At 40.6% G+C, this 18504-nt stretch overlaps 1 protein-coding gene across 2 annotated transcripts in view; it reads left to right on the forward strand.

Moving 5' to 3' along the window:
* Positions 1 to 18039, forward strand: part of LOC135253647 (aryl hydrocarbon receptor repressor-like) — a 67454-nt gene extending 49415 nt beyond the window's left edge. For both annotated transcript variants that reach the window (XM_064333214.1, XM_064333215.1), the window contains exons 5-9: positions 3617 to 3706; positions 7257 to 7392; positions 7840 to 7973; positions 9472 to 9671; positions 14761 to 18039. In XM_064333214.1, coding sequence (XP_064189284.1) covers positions 3617 to 3706; positions 7257 to 7392; positions 7840 to 7973; positions 9472 to 9671; positions 14761 to 15853 — 1653 coding nt within the window. In that variant the 3' untranslated portion in view covers positions 15854 to 18039. The remainder of the gene's footprint in view (positions 1 to 3616; positions 3707 to 7256; positions 7393 to 7839; positions 7974 to 9471; positions 9672 to 14760) is intronic.
* Positions 18040 to 18504: the final 465 nt, after the last annotated feature.

Raw genomic sequence — 18504 nt, forward strand, 5'->3', positions numbered from 1 at the left:
TTTATCAGTGACATCCCAGAATATGAAAGGAAAAGTAAAGTACTTGAAATGGGTACTATATTTTGAGAAAAAAAAAAATTATATCTGATTGTTTATCCAAAAGCATGCAGTGTTTGATGCTTGTCCATGCTCTGGTGCTATTATTATGGGAATCAGCCTATGCATATGAACAAATCACTGTTACAGCTAATACAATAAGCAGAAAGTGTCAATTGTGATGGAATTAGCACGTTATCTTTCATTGCTACAACACAAGGAGTGAGTGCCAACTGTCTATTCATATTTAAGACATGAAATTAAAAGCTACTTTCATCATGGAATTTAAATATCAGATACAAATACAAGGTCTTGCTATTGATTTTCCTTGTTGATAGAATGAAACCACAAGGTAAATACAGCTTTATTGGACTTGAGACTCAATGTAGCAGTTTCACAGGTGTGAGGGAGGTGACACTTCACGCTCCAAATGATTGACAAATAGACATGAGGTCGGTAAGTCTGTAAACAATGAAGGAGTGCCAGACCTCTAGATGGACTAAACCAAGAAAACATCTCAGTTAACATCTGAAATTGGCACAACACAAGATGAATAGAGCCAATTGACTGTGGAAGTGTATTGCCCTTATTGCGTGACTAGAAATGGTAGTCACAGCAAGGCATGGCTTCAGGCCTCTGCAATTGTACTGCAGTAACCATGGCAACTTGGTCTCTGGGGAAAGGAAGATGCCAGAGTGTTTTCCTTTATTCTCAGGAAGGCTAAAATGTTTGGAACAGTTCTTTTTCAATAAGCTGTGACCCTGACAAATACTTTTGATGTCTTTGTGACACTGTTTTGCTCAGAGAGGAGAGGAGGAAAGCGATCGGGATACATCAAAAGGTTTTCAGCTACCAGAGAGCTCTTATGTCAGTTTAGTTTAGTTTAGTTTTTTTTTTTTTTTTTTTTTTTTTACTTTATTTTCAGGTATCATAAGGAAACTCATTTTAATTCTGTGTGTAAACTGCCATAAAGGAAAGCATTTAACCTCCACTGTTTTATATAAAAAAAGAAAGTAAATTTTTCAATTGAACTGGAATTCATTTAAAAAAAATTTTTTTTTGGTTTAGCGACGAACAGGTGTGAGTTTCCATGGCCTCATCTAATTGGAATTCCTTGAACCATGAAAAAGGAATTTTGGAAAGCAGCACAAAATTTTAAACTTTCTCCCCCCGTGAAAACACTTGGAGCAAAATTGTGACGGCTTTTCATGGCATAATTGCGTCTGATTTACTAAGGGAGATACTATCTGATCACGAAATGTTGGAGCAGCAGTTCAGTACAAAGCAATAAATAGGAGCCATTTCTTTTTTCGACGGTACTGCAAACGAGCACGAAAAAAAAAAAACACAAAGAAGCTACACAGGTTTAGCGGGCAGCAGCTTGCAAGCAGAAGCATTCAAATCGGATTGTTTAAAGCAAATGATTGTCTCCAAGTCATCAAATATTTGCTTTCTTCAGCAAGTAGTCTCCCCTCTGGCCCCGTCGTCAGACCTGGAAGTGTACTGTCAGAGAGCGTGGTGGAAGGCGCATGCACTGTGAAGTCTAGTCACGCACGCGGCCGCGCGGCGCTGTGCTGACGTGCAGGTTTAGCGCGCGTCGAGCTCCGCTATCTAGAAACGAGTGGAAATGGTTACTGGGTCAACGGCCTCTGGCTGGCTAATGCCTGCACAGTTTACGTCTGTCAAACAGAGTCTCAGTCAGCAGGAGACCAGGAATGGAGCACGCCTCCCTCACGTTTTTTTTTTTCCCTGGAATCTCTGTTTAGGCTCCGAACCCATGTATACTCACACTGAGTGGTTTCCATAAACACACACTTAATGGCATCGCATATACACGCATCATTCTTTGGAAGTGCAAACATTTGGAACACCATACTACCATGTACTTACCGACCCATTTAGCCTATGACAAGGTTCTCATGAGTTCATACCAATATTTGCAATAGAGCCATGTTTTTAACTCAAAGAAGAGTTTATAGTTCAAAAAAGGATGTCTGTAGTTTATTATAAGTATTTTAAAAAATATTTGTATTTTTTTTAATTATTTGTAATTCATGCCTTTACTGCATGCAGCATAATTTTGTGTGTTTTTGTTTTGTTCTGTATTCTTTTCCCTTTGTATGTGTTATTGTTTGGGTGATTGAACCCTTACTCTGTACATGTGCCCATTTAAAAAAAATCTAGTGCATGCCCTATCTCTACTGTATTATATTGATTTAGAATTACAGTGTTGGTACTAATACTTTTTTCTGGCTTCTTTATTGTCGATGAAAAATCTTTAAAAAGGCCCCAAATCAAGAGCATTGATATAGCTCTGTCCGACCAACAGCAATCCATTTAGAACATTAGCTATCAATAGGCAATAATATAATATAAATAGAATCTTATCAGGTGGTGTGGTGTGTCGTGAAGTCTCAATGTCAGAGTCTTGTATCCAAAGCAGTTACTTTGTTTAATTTTGGATGTTAATTATAAGTTTTCTGTGCAGATGTGTTCACCAAATGCCACCTCATATTCTGTCACGGAGGAGCTGTATTTCATTTTCAGCATTCAAAATTCATATTTTCCCCCAGACTCTACGTTATCATCTTTAAATTGATGTATCCGCAGTCCTCATACAGCATATGACAGATCACATTTGGATGTTTTTCTTGTGTGCGGTGACAGTAATTTTGAGATTACATTGTTGGCCATAAAACGCTGGTTGATATTTATCCGGAATGTTCTTGCCTGTGGCAGAAAAAAGTAACTGAGGTCTGGCATGAACTGAATGGAATGAATTAGCAGAGCAAAAGCACCTATTTGGCAGTGTTTTTTTAAGTAAAACACACGAGTGGAAGAAACAGAATTAGGTAGCTTTATTTAATTTTCATTAGTGGAATGGCCATTGCGCGAAGACCGTTTTCCCCAACCCGTCCTGCTGCTCTCTGCGAACACGAGGCTAGCGCTGACGGACGGGGGCTGGGGTGTGAACGAGGCGAACGCGGGTCCCGTGCCCCCCGGCCACGGACAGCTTGAAGGCGTCTCGCCGCGGCGCGGCTGCCCCGAGCGCCCTGCCCGCGGCGGGAAGCTGAGCGCGGAGCCGGGCCTCGGGAGCCAGAAGAAAAGCAGCTGGCCTGACCTGGGTCGATTCACATTAAACTGGAGGTGACAGGGCCTGGCACGGAGCGGGCTCCAGTCACGCGATCGTCGGGAACTTGGACGCCGTACAGGCACTTGAAAGTTAATAAATTGCAGTTTGTAGAACTGACTCCTACATTTCCCTAACCTCAAATATGGAAGTCCTGCTGTGGAGATGCAGCATGAATTCAATTTTAAAAACACTTGTTACCGCACAAAGGTTAAAGCGTGTACTCAATGACTTTAAGACCTCTGTGGTGTCCTTATTAAACACTGCAATGTGGTCTGCATTGGTATATTTATATAGCTGTGTGTAGCATATTTGTACATATGCAATTTTGCTGAAATAGATAGTTTTCTTGTTCGAAAATTCTTGTTTGTTTTAATAATTAGTGTTTGTATCAAAAATTTGTATTGAATGTGATTATTAATGTTTGCTTCTATCTCTTTTTTCTCATAGTCCTTGACTGGTTTTGCACTGGTGGTGAGCACAGATGGGATGGTTTTCTATGCCTCATCGACCATTGTTGACTACTTGGGCTTCCATCAGGTACTATTTATTCATAATGGGGGGTTAATGTGCTGAATTAATTTAATTTAATGCAAATTGCTTAGTTTAGTTACTGTTTAACACATACAAAGCTGTACACTCTATGTTTAACACATGCATGACAGCACATAATGCTGTATACACTCAGTCATTGTCCCCTAAAAGGAGAACATGCTCTGGACCCAGGGAAGATATGGTAATAGCTTATTCATTCACGGAGTGGCAATAGGAAGTTTATAAGAATGCTGTGTTTAATCTACAAAACAACCTTGCTTATACATTGTGATGGACGTGAGTACCAATGTGAACGTTTTAGATACTGTGTTGGCCGGGAAACTCTGTGTGTTCCTTTGGGACCTAAACGCAGGCAAGGGTAGTGTCTTTCCTGGACATCTCCCACAAGGAGAGTCCCGTAACACAGCAGCCAAACCCGACACGATGATGTTCCCAGAGGGAAAGGTCTCACGACATTACGCCAAGCCGACCTCCACCGGCAGCGGGCCCCAGAGACGCAGCTGAGAACTCGCTCTTGATTCTCAGATCCCCGCTGACACGTTCTCGAATCACACCATCTCGAGAGGTGCCCGAGAGAGATAGAGCATTCCCAAGCTGGTCGCTCGCTCTCTTCACAGAGCCTGTGGCCCTCAGGAGCATGTGTGTGTGTGTGTGTGTGTGTGTGCGTGTGTGTGTGCGAGTGGGACGGCAGGCCAGCTCTGATGTTGTGCAGCTCGTCACCTGTGCTGTCCTGCACAGTAGCAATTTGGACCCACAGAGCCTGGCCTGCTCTGCCCCTGCTCCCTCTCTCCCCCCGCCTGTCGGATTATTGCGTCTGGTGGAAAAGCTTTCCTAGCCTCGCTCTGGGGAGGCGCCCGGGAGGTCAGTGGCGTAGGTTCTTTAAGGATTTAGCGAGGTCAGGAGGTAAACACGTTTGGCTAAAGAACTGCGAATGGCTGCTTTCTCTCATTTAGTATCAGCTGGACATGGCTGTCCTCCCCTTCCTAAGTCATTTTCCAAGTGATTGAGTAAAGCGCTTCGCCTGATTACATTGACAAGGGATACTTATGAGACCTGGTAATTATTACAGTATAGTGTTTTCTTTTGGCTTGTGAGAAGTTCAGAACAATAACATCGGAATTTAAGTGCTGTACGAAGTTGCTTAGGTCCACACTATTGAGTCTTTCCACACACCACCATCAGTTTTTATGGTTAAGTGTATGGTACTTATTTTTTTACGTTCTCTTTTGAATTTGTCGTAGCAAACAGGAACAAGCTTATTGGCTTGATAGCATGCTTGAGGATTAATATAACTCGATTTGCAATTTTATTTCTCCTTTACACATTAATTCAAGCTATGAAAATGAAGTGCCTGTAGCTTCTCTGTTTTGCCTTGTCTTATTATAGAGATTAAACTTCACAGTAAGATGTGCATGCAAATGATGTCTAAATCTACAAAACACAAAGCAGCTGTCATCAGGAAACCAAATGGTACGAACTATAAAACCTATATGGGTCACCTCAACTGCTAACACATATGTCTCTTTCTGGACCATTTATTGTATGCGTTATAACTTTTATTGTTATCTCTTTAATCACTTGTACTCTGAAATCTACACATTACAAAAATTATATTTTTGCTTTTGTACCTACAGTTTTCAGTGAATGAAAACCAAAAAATTTTCTTTTATATCTTGTTTAAATACTATATTTCACAGCCTCCTTTAAGTTAGTGCACCTAATGAAATCCAGTTCAGTGCAATTCATAGTAATGATAATGTAAAAGCCAATGTGATTTTAATGTAATTTAATTAATGTTTGGACAAACTATTATATTTTATTACATTACTGTACTAAAAATGAATATAGCAGATATAGTTACCTTTCATTGGACAAAGCAAACCTTGAATAAGTGAATTTATGTCTGCCGCTGCATAATCATTTTTGTAAAATCATCATGACCATATTTTTATCATGTACGTTGTCAAAGAAAAAAGAATTTCTATTAAAGCTGACAAATTGTGACATAGTATGTATGCTATTCTAACGCCCATTGCAGAAAATTCACAAAGCCAAAATATTTCTGAAGGCATTGTTTAACAATTCCACCAGGGCCTTTAAAAAGTGTTGCTGGTACCCAAACAACACCAGGGAGCATAGATTCCCCATTATGTAAACAAGACATGACTAGCAGGCTGCATACGAGACAAGAAAAGATATATATTTTTGTTTTAGGATTCCTACCACAAAAAAAGGCTGAAATACTGCAGAAACAGCATATCCCTTTGATCTAATTTGCTACTTTGTAATTATCCTTTGAAGGACAGGAAGCTTGGGCCAGGGAAAACATTGCTTATTCTCTTTTACAAGAGAATCTCACACAATAGTCACTTGATCCGTCTGCTGATGGGAATCGTGGTGGCGCTGCCATGTGTTTGGTGGAAGAATTGTTTTGCAAGGCAAATGTTCAAACCCTTGCGTGCCTCCAATGTGGAAATTATGAGGAGGCTGAATATTTTAGAAGGAATCTGTCATTCATGACAGAAAGCAAAGCTATTGCTGGAAAGAAAGAGGAATTACAAATGCGGGGCGGGTGAAAGGGTGGGGGGGTTTCACCAGGGCTGGGCTGCTAGCCCTCCGCGGCCCATGTCACGCGATGTTTGACAAACAAGCCAGCTGGGACAGCCACGCATCCCACGGCCTGAAAAGAAACACTTAATTGTGGGCTGTGGAAACGTTAGAAGTGAGCACTTCTCAAGTCAGACCCAGAGAGGTTATTTTAACAATGGCAACAAACATGCACCTACAAAAGCAAAGTGAAAATACTATTAATCTGGTTTAGGTATTTGGACAGCAGAGAGGCACTTTATTGCCATGCTGACAAATACAAAATATTATGATATTCCATGGCATTGTTGCATGTGCTTTTTTGTTTTCCCTTGTTCATTGCAGGTGTCATGAACCTGTAGAAATGTCACAAACTATCTTACATCCGTATGACTGCTTAATGCCACTCTAAAGCTACTGTATATTGCTGCATGAAAGCCACTATGTGTTGAGAAAACTAAATATGTGCAAAATGTTTGGTTGGATGCACAAACCATTTATAAATCATCCCTGTAAAGGCCATTAGCTTGTTTGGCATATCTAACAAAGAACACACCCTGTGGCCTATTTTCAATGGTGCTATTGCGGTTCACTCCAGTCTCCGTACTTTGCTAAACGGTCGTTTCAATGAGCTCCTTTCAGAGGCCAGCCCATAGATGCCCTCTGTGTATTTCTGGGTCGTTCTTTTAAAACCCGATCTAAATCCCCGAAACAAGCGACTGTTATCTGCCTAAAGGGGAACGCGACAGGGCTCCGCGCGGGCCTCCCGTAGCGCGACACTCTCGGTGTCGGCCCGAGTGCCTCCTGCGTGCCGGACTACGGACCGTGTTCAGCGGAGCGCGGCAGAGGTTAAGTGGGAAGGCCACCGCTGTTTGCAAACACAATAGAGACTGTTAATCAGGGGCTTTAGTGGGTCAAGCCGTGATGCATTATCTCCCGCTCTGCCCAGACTGACGTGATGCACCAGAATGTCTTTGATTACATCCATGTGGACGACCGGCAGGAGTTCCGAAGACAGCTCCACTGGGCCATGAACCCGGCACAGCAGGTGGCCAACCCGGACCACCATTTAGCGGCAGGAACTGGTGTGTATATAATTACTGACAACAGAGACGCGGGGGCCCTGTGCCTCGCCACGGCCAGAGTGAGCGAGGCAGAGAGGAGCGTTGATATTGTGCTGCATTTTATGCTCTACTTTCAGAAATGAAGCTTTATCTGTTGGCTCTCGGTTTTCCAAATTAACACAAATATAAAAATTATTTATGAATGATGAGTCTTAGAGCATGAGTGCCAATAGGTGTGAAGTCATGTCAGACCTTTTTGAATATTGAAGCTTGCCAATGATTTGTTTAATTACAAATTCCTCATCTAATTTGTTTTAAAGCCCAGAGCAGCGCTACTAATAATCAAATGCATCATTTCTTGGGCATTGTTGGGCTGCAGGCCTTTAAACTGTGGCAGGAGTAATACTGGGAAAACTTCCAGCCTCTTCACCACGTGTTTTGTGTGTGTGTGTGTGTGTGTGTGTGTAGGTGAAGACTTTGTGGTCAGCAGCCTCTTCGGTTCTCAGGAGCCAGGCAGCATTCCTGCAGAGTTCTCCTCCTTCCTCAACCGCTGCTTCATCTCGCGGGTGCGCTGCCTGCTGGACAGTACCTCCGGCTTCCTGGTGAGTGACCCTCCACACTGACCCTCACATACTCTCCTCCTACGCAAGGTCACCATTAGGCCTTTCCCAAGTGAGCAACCTCGCAATCCACCGAAGGATCTGAGGCCCTGTCCTTGTGTGCGGACCCCAAACATGACAGCACTGGATACTGTTCCCTTTCCCCACATGTGCTGCTTGCTAATGGTCATAGTTACTCTGACTGCCACTCTCAGCCCATTCGTTCCAACTGTGGTTTTTGAACTGCAGTGAAAGGTTTCTGTGGGTACGTTACAAATTGTTCTGTACATTTAAAAAAATCTTTTTAAAAATGTACTTTTCCCAGCTTTCTTGCTATAGTCTTCTGTGAAAAAGTCATTCATAGAAACCAGTGTCATGGCAAAATTATAGGTTTGAGCTTTTTTTAAAAAAAAAAAAAAAACAAAAAAAAGAATAATACAATACAGAATGTCTGTTGCATTTCAAAGAGAAATTTCTGTTATACATCAGTATAACTTGTTTTGCTTCTGTAATCTATATCTATAAATAGAAAATCCAAAACTGAAAATAGTGGAGGGCTATGTTTTTGTACCTCCTAAACATTATAACAGAGTGATTTGGGTGCAGAAGTGGAAATACATTGAGCAAGTTACTTTTGGAATTTTCTTTTCAAGAAAGATCAACATAAGATATATTTGAATTTGTTTCTGTTTTGTAGGGTAAGAAGCAAGACTTGTTTTGCATCATTATTTTGTGTAGTTTGTTATGTGAGAGTCCTTTCTTTTTAAAAATCTCAAAGTCATTCATCTAATGGGACCTGTTTCCCCAAAGGGGAAATCAAGGACATTCGCTACAGCTTCTTATTTCTCCCAAAGCAGTCATGAACTCTCACAAACTGTTGCCGAATCTACACTCTCTGATTAGGCTGAATATGCTCACTATTACTTCCTCAATAAATAACAGGTCTTGCTTTAATTTAATTTTCTTTCCATGCCCCTTGCTATGAACTTTCTGTGTTCCTTTCATTCTGTGCTACAAATTTAATGATGATGTTAAAATACATGCAACAGACTTAAAAACAATGTTCTCCTCTTGCACAAATGTTTTATTAATTCACTAATTATTGTTACTACTGGACTATTTAATGTTTACTCATCTGTAGATGAATAGATTTTTGAATGGGCTCCTGCAAGAATGTGATTATGTTTTCATTATGATTTTGTTAGCATAAAGATTAGTATATTAGTTTGTGAGAAATATACCATATTTTAAATGCAATATTGGGAGTATTTTTATTCCAGATGTCTTTCTTATGGAACTCCTCGTTTGATATACTGTTAGAAATAGCGAATCATGACCTATTCATTAACCTTTATTTAACGAGGTGAGTCACATTGAGACACCATAAATTGGCAAACACCACAAAACAGCCATGGCTGTATACAGTCTTTTTTGGAATGGGGGTTTATGGTGCACCTTCCCTGTTTGTGCCTGTGAGTAAGTTTCCCATTCCTCTCTCCAGACCATGCAGTTCCAGGGAAGGCTCAAATTCCTCCATGGCCAAAAGAAGAAGACCCCATCAGGCACGGTTCTGCCCCCTCAGCTGGCTCTCTTCTGTGTGGCTGTGCCTCTCCTGCTGCCCTCCATCACTGAGATGAAGATGAAGAGTATGATGATGAGGAACAAGCACAAGGGCGGGGTCATTACTGCACTGGAGCACAAGTAAGTTTTCTTTGTGTATTATATTGTCCGGAGGTTATACAACGCACTGTAAGCAGGAGCTATGCACTCTAAGTTAATTTCTCCACTAGAGTCCTAACTGTAAGCCCTTAATCTGACTTAAATACAGTGGGAAACAACAGCCTGCATGATTTAAGCAGCACTGTTGCAAGATGGGTTCAAAAAAGGCCACGCCCCCAAAATTACTCAAATGCATCTTGGAACCTTGTGTTTTTGGACTATAAAAATAATTCTTGGAAATGAAATCCCGGAGAGGCTATAATAATCAGATGTCCTGGATGGCCCTGGCATGGCCATGATTAAATCCACCTCTTTAGAGGGTTCAGCCAGGAGATCACTTAGTTTCTGCATGTATCTGGGCCGGTGGCCACAGACACGAGCTCTACCATGCTGACAGGCTGCTGGGTTGGGTTCTGACCCTGTGTCATCGTCAGGCCAGATCAATCAGAAGACCTATGTCATTTCACCACTTGAGCTGTGACTATTCTCTCTCTCTCTCTCTCTCTTTCTCTATTGCTCTCTCTCTCTCTCTCTCTCTCTCTCTCTCTCTCTCTCTGTTCATCTCTGCCCCTTTGCCGCCCCCAGAAAATGAATTTCTGTTCTCCTGGATACAAACAGAAAAACAGAAAGCACACTATTTGTCCAGTTCTGAAGCTTCACCATTTCTGTTGCTTTCAAGGTGAATTGACTCTTCCCTGGCATAAAATCATTTATTTAGTTTTGAAATATTTTCCAGAGACCAAAATTGTTCCCACCTGCTATTATAATGATTTTATTGGATTTATCAGTCAAAAAGATATAAACATAAATAAGCAAATATATTTTTGTACAGCTGTTGCATTTTCTTTCCAAGAGATAAAATTCCAGTAAGATAGTGTGCACTGCAGTTTTTCCCCTGCTGGATGAAAGCATATTGTAACACTGCATTGTCAAACTCTAATATTTTAAAAACAGCAGGACTGGAGTACCAAGGCCTATCCCAGCGTGCATTGGGCAAAAGGCTGGAATACACCCTGGACAGGTCACCTCACAGGAAAGAAACAATTTGTTTCCTCTAAATGAATTATTTTTAATTTTGTGCAATGCAGTGTAATTTATACATACATTCCACATGATGAAAAAGAACATCACACTGGATATTAAGATCATCCACATTTGGTGCCGGAGTAATTAGCTAACAAGATCATGGAATCATAGTCGCAGTTACTCATGTGATGACAAACCTTTTGATTTAGATGCTTCTAAATACACAGCAGATTACAATGCAAAGCAAAGTTTGCCTAAAATGTTTTAATATAATATCTGCCTTTTTGGAAATTATGTGATTGGTCCATTGATTACAGTTGACAGAACTGTTCCAAAAAGTGTAAGAAACTAGTTTTTTCGAAGCGGTAGGCCAAACAAGCTCACAGAATGGGACCACTGAGTGCTGAAACGTGTAGTGCATATAAATCATCTGTCCTTGGTTGCAACACTCACTACAGAGTTCCAAACTACCTCTGGAAACAATGTCAGCACAAGAACTGTTCGTCAAGAGCTTCATGAAATGGATTTTCGTGGCTGAGTAGCCGTACACAAGTCACCATGTGCAATGCCAAGCTTCGGCTGGGGTGGTGTAAAGCATTCTGCCATATGACTCTACAGCAGTGGAACCGTGTTCTCTGGTATGATGAATCACACTTCACTATCTGGCAGTCAGACGGATGAATCTGGGTTTGGCAGAATATATAGTGCCAACTGTACTGGCCTGAATAGTGCCGACTGTAAAGTTTGGTGGAGGAGGAATACTGGTCTAGGGCTGTTTTTCATGGTTTGGGCTAGGCCCTTTAGTTCCACTGAAGGGAAATCTTAGTGCTACAGCATACAATGACATTCTAGAGAAGTGTGCACTTCACCTTTATGGCAACAGTTTGGGGAAGACCCCTGTTTCAACATGACAATACCCCAGTGCAACAAATCCAGGTCCATAAAGAAATGGTTTTAGAGGTGGGGAAGAACTTGACTGGCCTGCACAGAGCCCTGACCTCTACCTCATCAAGCACCTTTGGGATAAATTGGAATTCCGACTGCAGGGCCAGGCCTTCTGCCCAACATCAGTGCCTAACCTCAGTAATGTTTTGTGTGGCTGAATGGAATCCCCGCAGCCATGTTCAAAAATATACTGGAAAGCCTTCCCAGAAGAGTGGAGGCTGTTACAGGGGGGTCCAACTCCATATTAATGCCCATGGTTTTGGAATGAGATGTTCACCAAGTACATATGGGTGATGTTCAGGTGTCCACATGCATTTGTAAATGTAGTGTTAGATTTAGGTCTGTCTTCCAATTAAATAATTTTGGCATATAATAATGCTCTGTAAAATATTTTAAGCATAAAAGTTTCAGCAGCATTGTTTAATTAAATTGATACATGTCAGGTTATAAATAATGTAGATCAAGGATTAAAATGCCTTTAGATTCAAAGTGAATACATGTATTCACAAAAGTACCTTAGTTCACTGACACATTCAGTGTGGAAGGAGCTACAGCTGGTTCAGCAGGAAAAACATTAACTGTCCTTTAATGGCTAAACTTATCTTCAAAGGCATCAAAGGTGAACTATGAAGGAAGTGTTAGCAATCTGGAGCCCTATCACCCCCTCTGCTGTCCACAGAACACAATGATATGCTTTAAAACATATCTCAGGAAAAGAACAACATTTTTTCCCTTACTCACAATTGTTATACCTTCATATTTCATAGTTGTAGAAAAGACAAAGATGTATTTCATGAAAAGGCTGAAGGAGGGCTTTTATGGTTTCTTATTCGGGATCCCAGAATTGTGTGAGTGCTGATATACCGAGAACTGTGTGAATGTGTGAACTCTATGGTTTCTGCAATGAGAAAATAAGATCAGGTCAGTGTGTGGGCATACAGACACAGGTCCACAGTGTTGCATTTAGGATATCCATGGGATTCTACTGTCGCTGCTGATTTATTGATTGATTGATTTTGGTGGAGTTTAAATTTTATTTATTAAAATGTTTATTTGTTTTTTTGTCATGGTCCAGCGGGGATCAGAAAGGTGAGGCAGAAAATAAAACAAAATGCGTTTTCTCATAGAATACACAACCATTCCAAAACACATTTTTTTCAGCTGCAGTGTTGCTACTCTTTAATTAGATACAGTAATAACTGTAGAATGCCATAACCTTATCCATATGAAATCAAAACCAGTTTCTATGGTCCAAGTGTGATGTCTTAACCCTGAGAGCCAGAAGTGTTTCTCGATCAACACAGCCAATCAAAGGTGCATATATACTGTGAATTTATGTGTGTGTGTGTGTGTGTGTGTGTATGTGCATGTCTGTGTGTATACAGTCCTCTTGACAGTTTCTGCAATTATATTACCCCGAAAAAGCCAAGACTAGCCTTAGTATTAAAAAATATGAGAAGAATGTAAATAAATGTTCAATTTCCATTCAGAATTTGAACACTTACCAAGTCCCATTTCTTGGTTTTCAGAGCCATACTTACATACATCTGGAGGAACAGTATGTTGCATTTAAACCCATAGATTTACAGAATAACAACAGGTGGACTGAATAAACTGGCAAGAGTTCCCCAAATCTTTGAAAACATCTCCCTGGTCACTTGGTGTCGTGTGAGAACACTGCAATGGCATTTTTGGGCTTAGTGCCATTTTATTATTTTTTTAAAAGCAAGCAACAGGCAGACAGGGAATGTAGAAATCAAAGGCCCCAACCCAAAGGCTTTTTCCTTTGTGACAATGATGAATAAAGCAGAGAGAGGACCTCCCGTCCAACGAGTTCATTCAGTTGAAGATCAGTGGGTTCTGGTGCAGGCTAATGCTCAGCTTGTGTATAGAAACGCATTCCCAGAATATGTCAGTGTCACACAGTGGGCCCTGAAGTATGTATCTTGCAAGTCTTTGCTCATAGGGAATCCTCTGAAATACAACACTGAGTAAAAAAAGGACAGCTGTATCTTGTTTTTGCTGATTCGTTTGAATGTAGCCTCTTAAATCAAAGGCAAATCCTATGATATCCCTGGAGCTGATCTTCAGAAGGGTTTAGTTACTGCCTTTGTATGAAATGTATATCCAACAAAACTATAACGCTGCAAAATCGAACTTGCAGTTGAGCAACTGATTGCTTTTGAAATTCAAGATACCGGAATTGCATTTGCAGGCCAGTCATATTGAGCATTATTGATAAAGGAATGGTACTGTGTGTGGATGTGGAGAACAAAGACGGGTCAATGAATCAGCACAATTGGGCTTAGTCTTAAAAATCAGTCATTCATCTTTGGTTTATAGCTCTGTTTTCTCTGGGAAGGCACTCAATTGGGTATTGAAATCTTGAAGTTATTTCAAGTACTTTAGGAAAATAACATTCCTGAGCACATAATATTGCTCAGTTGGTCTGTAGCAAAGGGCCTCTATGAATTTATTTTATAGTTGGTTGTCATCATACAAAACTTGTGTTCTGTTAACCAAGTATTTATTTTTCTAGTTTCCTATGAAAATCATCATCTTCTATGTGTCATGGCATAACAAAGCAACCACATTAAATCTAAACTCGCCAACAAATCCTTTTCACTGTAACACAATTAACATTCCTGGCTCAGTAGACTGCAGCCAAATGTCCATTAAATACATTTTCAAACGTCTATATTTACTTTGGAATTTTATTATGCTCAGTGTTACTGACATTTGTATTGCACTGCCACATAACAGATGTGAGTCACTGCATCTTGACATTAAGAAAATATGAGTAAACGTTTCATGCCCTGTAACTTTTTCCTGCTGTAGTTAGTTACCCTTAGTTTGGCAAATAATAAAGCATAAAGCATAGTTTTGCTTTTTAATGTGACTGAACCCCTGCTTGGAGAAACCCTTGAATTAGTAAAGGTCAGCTACATAAAGCGTTTCTCCCAGCTTCATTTTGTTGTCACAAGCGTGTCTTGTGAAAGAGAAGTTGTTGGTCTTTTTGACTCTGTTTCCTGTCAGGATAGTGGCAGCTGCTGACGGAGAATGTGAAATGTGACTCCTGTTCTTTTCCTGTCATCCTCAGTGAGAGAGAGGACCATCTGAAGAGGCAAGCCAGCACCGGGGGGATGGATGACAGCGGGGACATCCTGCTCTTCAACTGCCCCGGCAACTCGAGCGGACAGCTGCGCCACCACACGCCCTGGACGCCCTTCTCCAAGGAAGGCGTCAAGTACAAGGTGGAGGGGTACTACTCCCAAGAGGAGCCGCTCAATTTCTGCAAGTCCTCCGTGGGTGGGCACAGGGCTCACAGCCTGGAGAACCCATGGACCATGCGAGCCTCTGTGGGCGCAATAAGAGTGGGGCAAAACGTCAACCTGGCGCCTAATAGGATGGGCAAGTCCAGCCACTACGGGAAAGCAGGGGCGTACAGAATGTCTCCCAGCTGCCACGGGGGCAGGAACGAGGCCTACCTGCCCAAGCTGTACGGCAGCATGCAGAACCCGGAGATGGAGAGCTACTGCATGGACACCGTCAAGAGCGAGAACGGGTACGTGGGCCACGGCGAATGCTACGACGGGCGCATGCTCCCCGAAATGCCCATCAAGGTGGAGCAGGATTCCGACTCGGAGAATGGGTGCGACGTGTACGGCACCCCTCACGGCCGCGCGTGGATGTGCAAGGAGCACGTCGACAAACGCTACGGGATGGGCTACGACGGCCTTCAGCTGAAGGCCGAGGCGGAATACTACGAGCAGTACTCCCCTTGCCTGAAAAACAAGGGCAACCTCAGTCCCACTTTCAATGGACACTACCAAAACATGTGTGCTGGGGGCAACCGGCCCCTGAAATGTGTTCTAAACAAAGACCTTACCCAGTTCAGCCCCCAGCGACTGTCCCACTCTGACCACCTGAGTACGAACTGTATGAACAGCCAAATGTACACCAACAGCTCCATGGATCATAAAGGCTACATGCCGCAGGACTACAAGTTAAGCTACGAGTTCAAAGGTCACAGTCTGGTGCATTCCATTAAGCGTGAACCCGTGGACTCACCACCCTGGTCTGGCAGCAGCCATGGCATCAGCCAGATGCCCGTCCAACACAATATCATGCCCAACTGTGTGATGAACACAGGGGTAGTGCACAAGACCAACCCCTACATCTATATGCAATAACTGTGAATTCTCATGAACCTCTTTCCCATTTACCATCACAGGAAAAAGCCCAGGAAAGAACTATTGCTCATGTTCAAGGCTCAGGTTTAAGAACAGTGTTAAACTTATATGACTGAATAAGACTGAAGGTCCACCCTCTGAGATTGTTTTTGAAACGATCAGTGGAATTGCAAAATGTATAGTTTATCATAAGCACTTTTAACATTTATGGTGATAATAAATATTTTGAGATTCATACACTATGTTCGTGTTTCTGTATCGTGGACATCTTACCTTGTGTAGGTTGTTGGATATTGAAGGTCTGCTATGTAATGTGGGGGGAAAAGGGTGAATTTTTGTTTTTGTTAATGCAAAGGGATAGACTGTTATTCAGGTGGGAGAGAGAAAGTGGAAGAGACGCACAAAGATACCAATGTTATACTGTATATTGCATTTTCATGTAGTCTTTGAGCTAAAATATGACATCTTTAAACATAGTTTAGTGTTAATGTGTATTACAATCTGGTTTTTATCTGATTTTTTAAGCAGTAAGATTTTCTTTTTAATGTTTGCTCCCAGGAGAGAACGAAACTCAATGAAATTGAAGGGTCAATATATGGTACTGCATTTGTACATATTTTTTTTAATATTTTGAAAACCTTTCTGATTTTATATCTTTCTATAAATTCTACCTGCACTACAATTTACCTTCGGTAATTGTTTATTAATGACTCCATTTGATGCGTTTTCTTGTTAAAAATTGCCCTCTTGTTGTCCAACTGAAAATACAATTGCAATGTGTATGAATATTTATTATTCATACAGTAAATATTATTGACACATAGCCTTTCAAGGCGATTCCTGGAACCACACAAACAGTGGAAATTTTCATTATGCACTCAAGTGAATTAAAATTAAGTGAATAAAAAATGTAATTATAAATGATGATTACCCTCTCACTTTCACTCATTGCAAACAGAAGATTATCCCAAATATGCCATTTGCTTTCTATTTTATGTGTATAGTTAAACTATTAATCCAGTGAGATTTAGTCATCAGTTACATATGGCAGCATACTGACTTTGTACCATGGTACAGCAATACAATAATCAGCAGGTTGATTGCTGAAATGCAACCTACGGTGAACCTACATTCAACGTAAAAGAGACTTCACACTTGTGTTACGCATCTTAAATTATTCATGTGGTAAATTAATAGGGGTATTAAGAAACAAGTTCTATCTACAGAGATAAACTTTTGAATTGTACAGATGGGATTCATTGGTTTCATACACTAATGTAATCATTCTTTTAATAAAAAATAGAAGAAATTCTGAAATGATGTGGAAAAGAGCTGTCAATGCAGTGCAGTTTGAACCAATGACAACTGATATTTTAAAAATTCATTCAGAAAAAGAATGTCCATGATGCTTTCTCTTTCTCTTTTTCAGCTTCCAACTTTAAATTATTAATCATATTAAGAGGCTGGGTGGCTGAAAATACTTTTAGGGATTTATTCAAGTATCAATTCCACTAAATCTAATATTTCCTTGTATGCTCTCATCTCCTTTAAATGTTATGCCTTCATTGGACATACTGAGATGAGTAGCTCTATTTAGAAATAGTTTCAATATTTGGATAGCTTTTTGGAAGCATATTTATGAAATGCAGACATTCAAAAATAGTTTTTGGGCTCAAAATTCATAGATTTTGTAGATTTTGTCTCCATTTTCAGCAGTAATATTGTCTGGGTCTGAGTTTTGAGGATTGTGTTTGTGAGTCAACATTTCAAAATCAAATAAATCTACTACTGTGTGCTATACAGCCATTGAGTATTTTTTTTTTTTTTTTTGCACTTGCACTATGGAACTGGATTATGAATTTTACTGCTACCTAGACATAATGTCAAGTTGACATGCACAATTGTAAATTGCTTCACTTTTTAAATTGCTGTTTTGTTTGTGTTTTGTAAAAAAAAAAAAAATAGTGTCCAATGTTTTGTATTTATTGTCAAAAAGTGAGAGCTTCATGCTGTTTCACAAAGGAAAAATGGCTTTTTTTCTTTCTTTTTGAAAATGCATTAACTAGTAAATACACATAAGCTCCTTGGCTAACTTTGTAGCTGCAAAGCAGCAATTACGTATTGCAGCATTTTCTCAATATTTTTTCTGTGTTTTTCAAAAATACATCAATAAAATTGTCATAAAACATTTTTTCCTATAGCTGTTAAGGCATAGTGTGCATACATGCATGCATGTGTTCATGGGTGTGTGTTTAAAGAAAAAAGTACACTAAAACACCTTTGTGATTTTTACTCATGAAAGTATTATTTCTGTAAAGTATTAGTGTGCGGAGTGTGTGAGCGAATGGTGTGTGTGCTCTGTGATGGACTGGCAAACTGCCTGGGGTGTATTGCTGCCTCTCACCCAATGCATGCTGGGATAGGCTCCAGCACCTCCTATGACCCGGACTAGGAATAAGCGGGTATAGATTATGCATGGATGGATAGTGTTGTGTTGTGTTTGGTTAATAAGATAGCATTCAGTGACTAGGACTTCCAACCCCCTTTAAGCTCTAGTAGATAAAGACTAATGATTTTTAGCAAACTAATTATGCTCTGTTAGAGCTGTTCGCCTTGTCCTTTTCCATGTGGCTACACAACAGTTATAGTCA

The sequence above is a fragment of the Anguilla rostrata genome, chromosome 4 (assembly GCF_018555375.3).
Source record: "Anguilla rostrata isolate EN2019 chromosome 4, ASM1855537v3, whole genome shotgun sequence".
In the NCBI taxonomy this organism is placed as follows: Eukaryota; Metazoa; Chordata; class Actinopteri; order Anguilliformes; family Anguillidae; genus Anguilla; species Anguilla rostrata.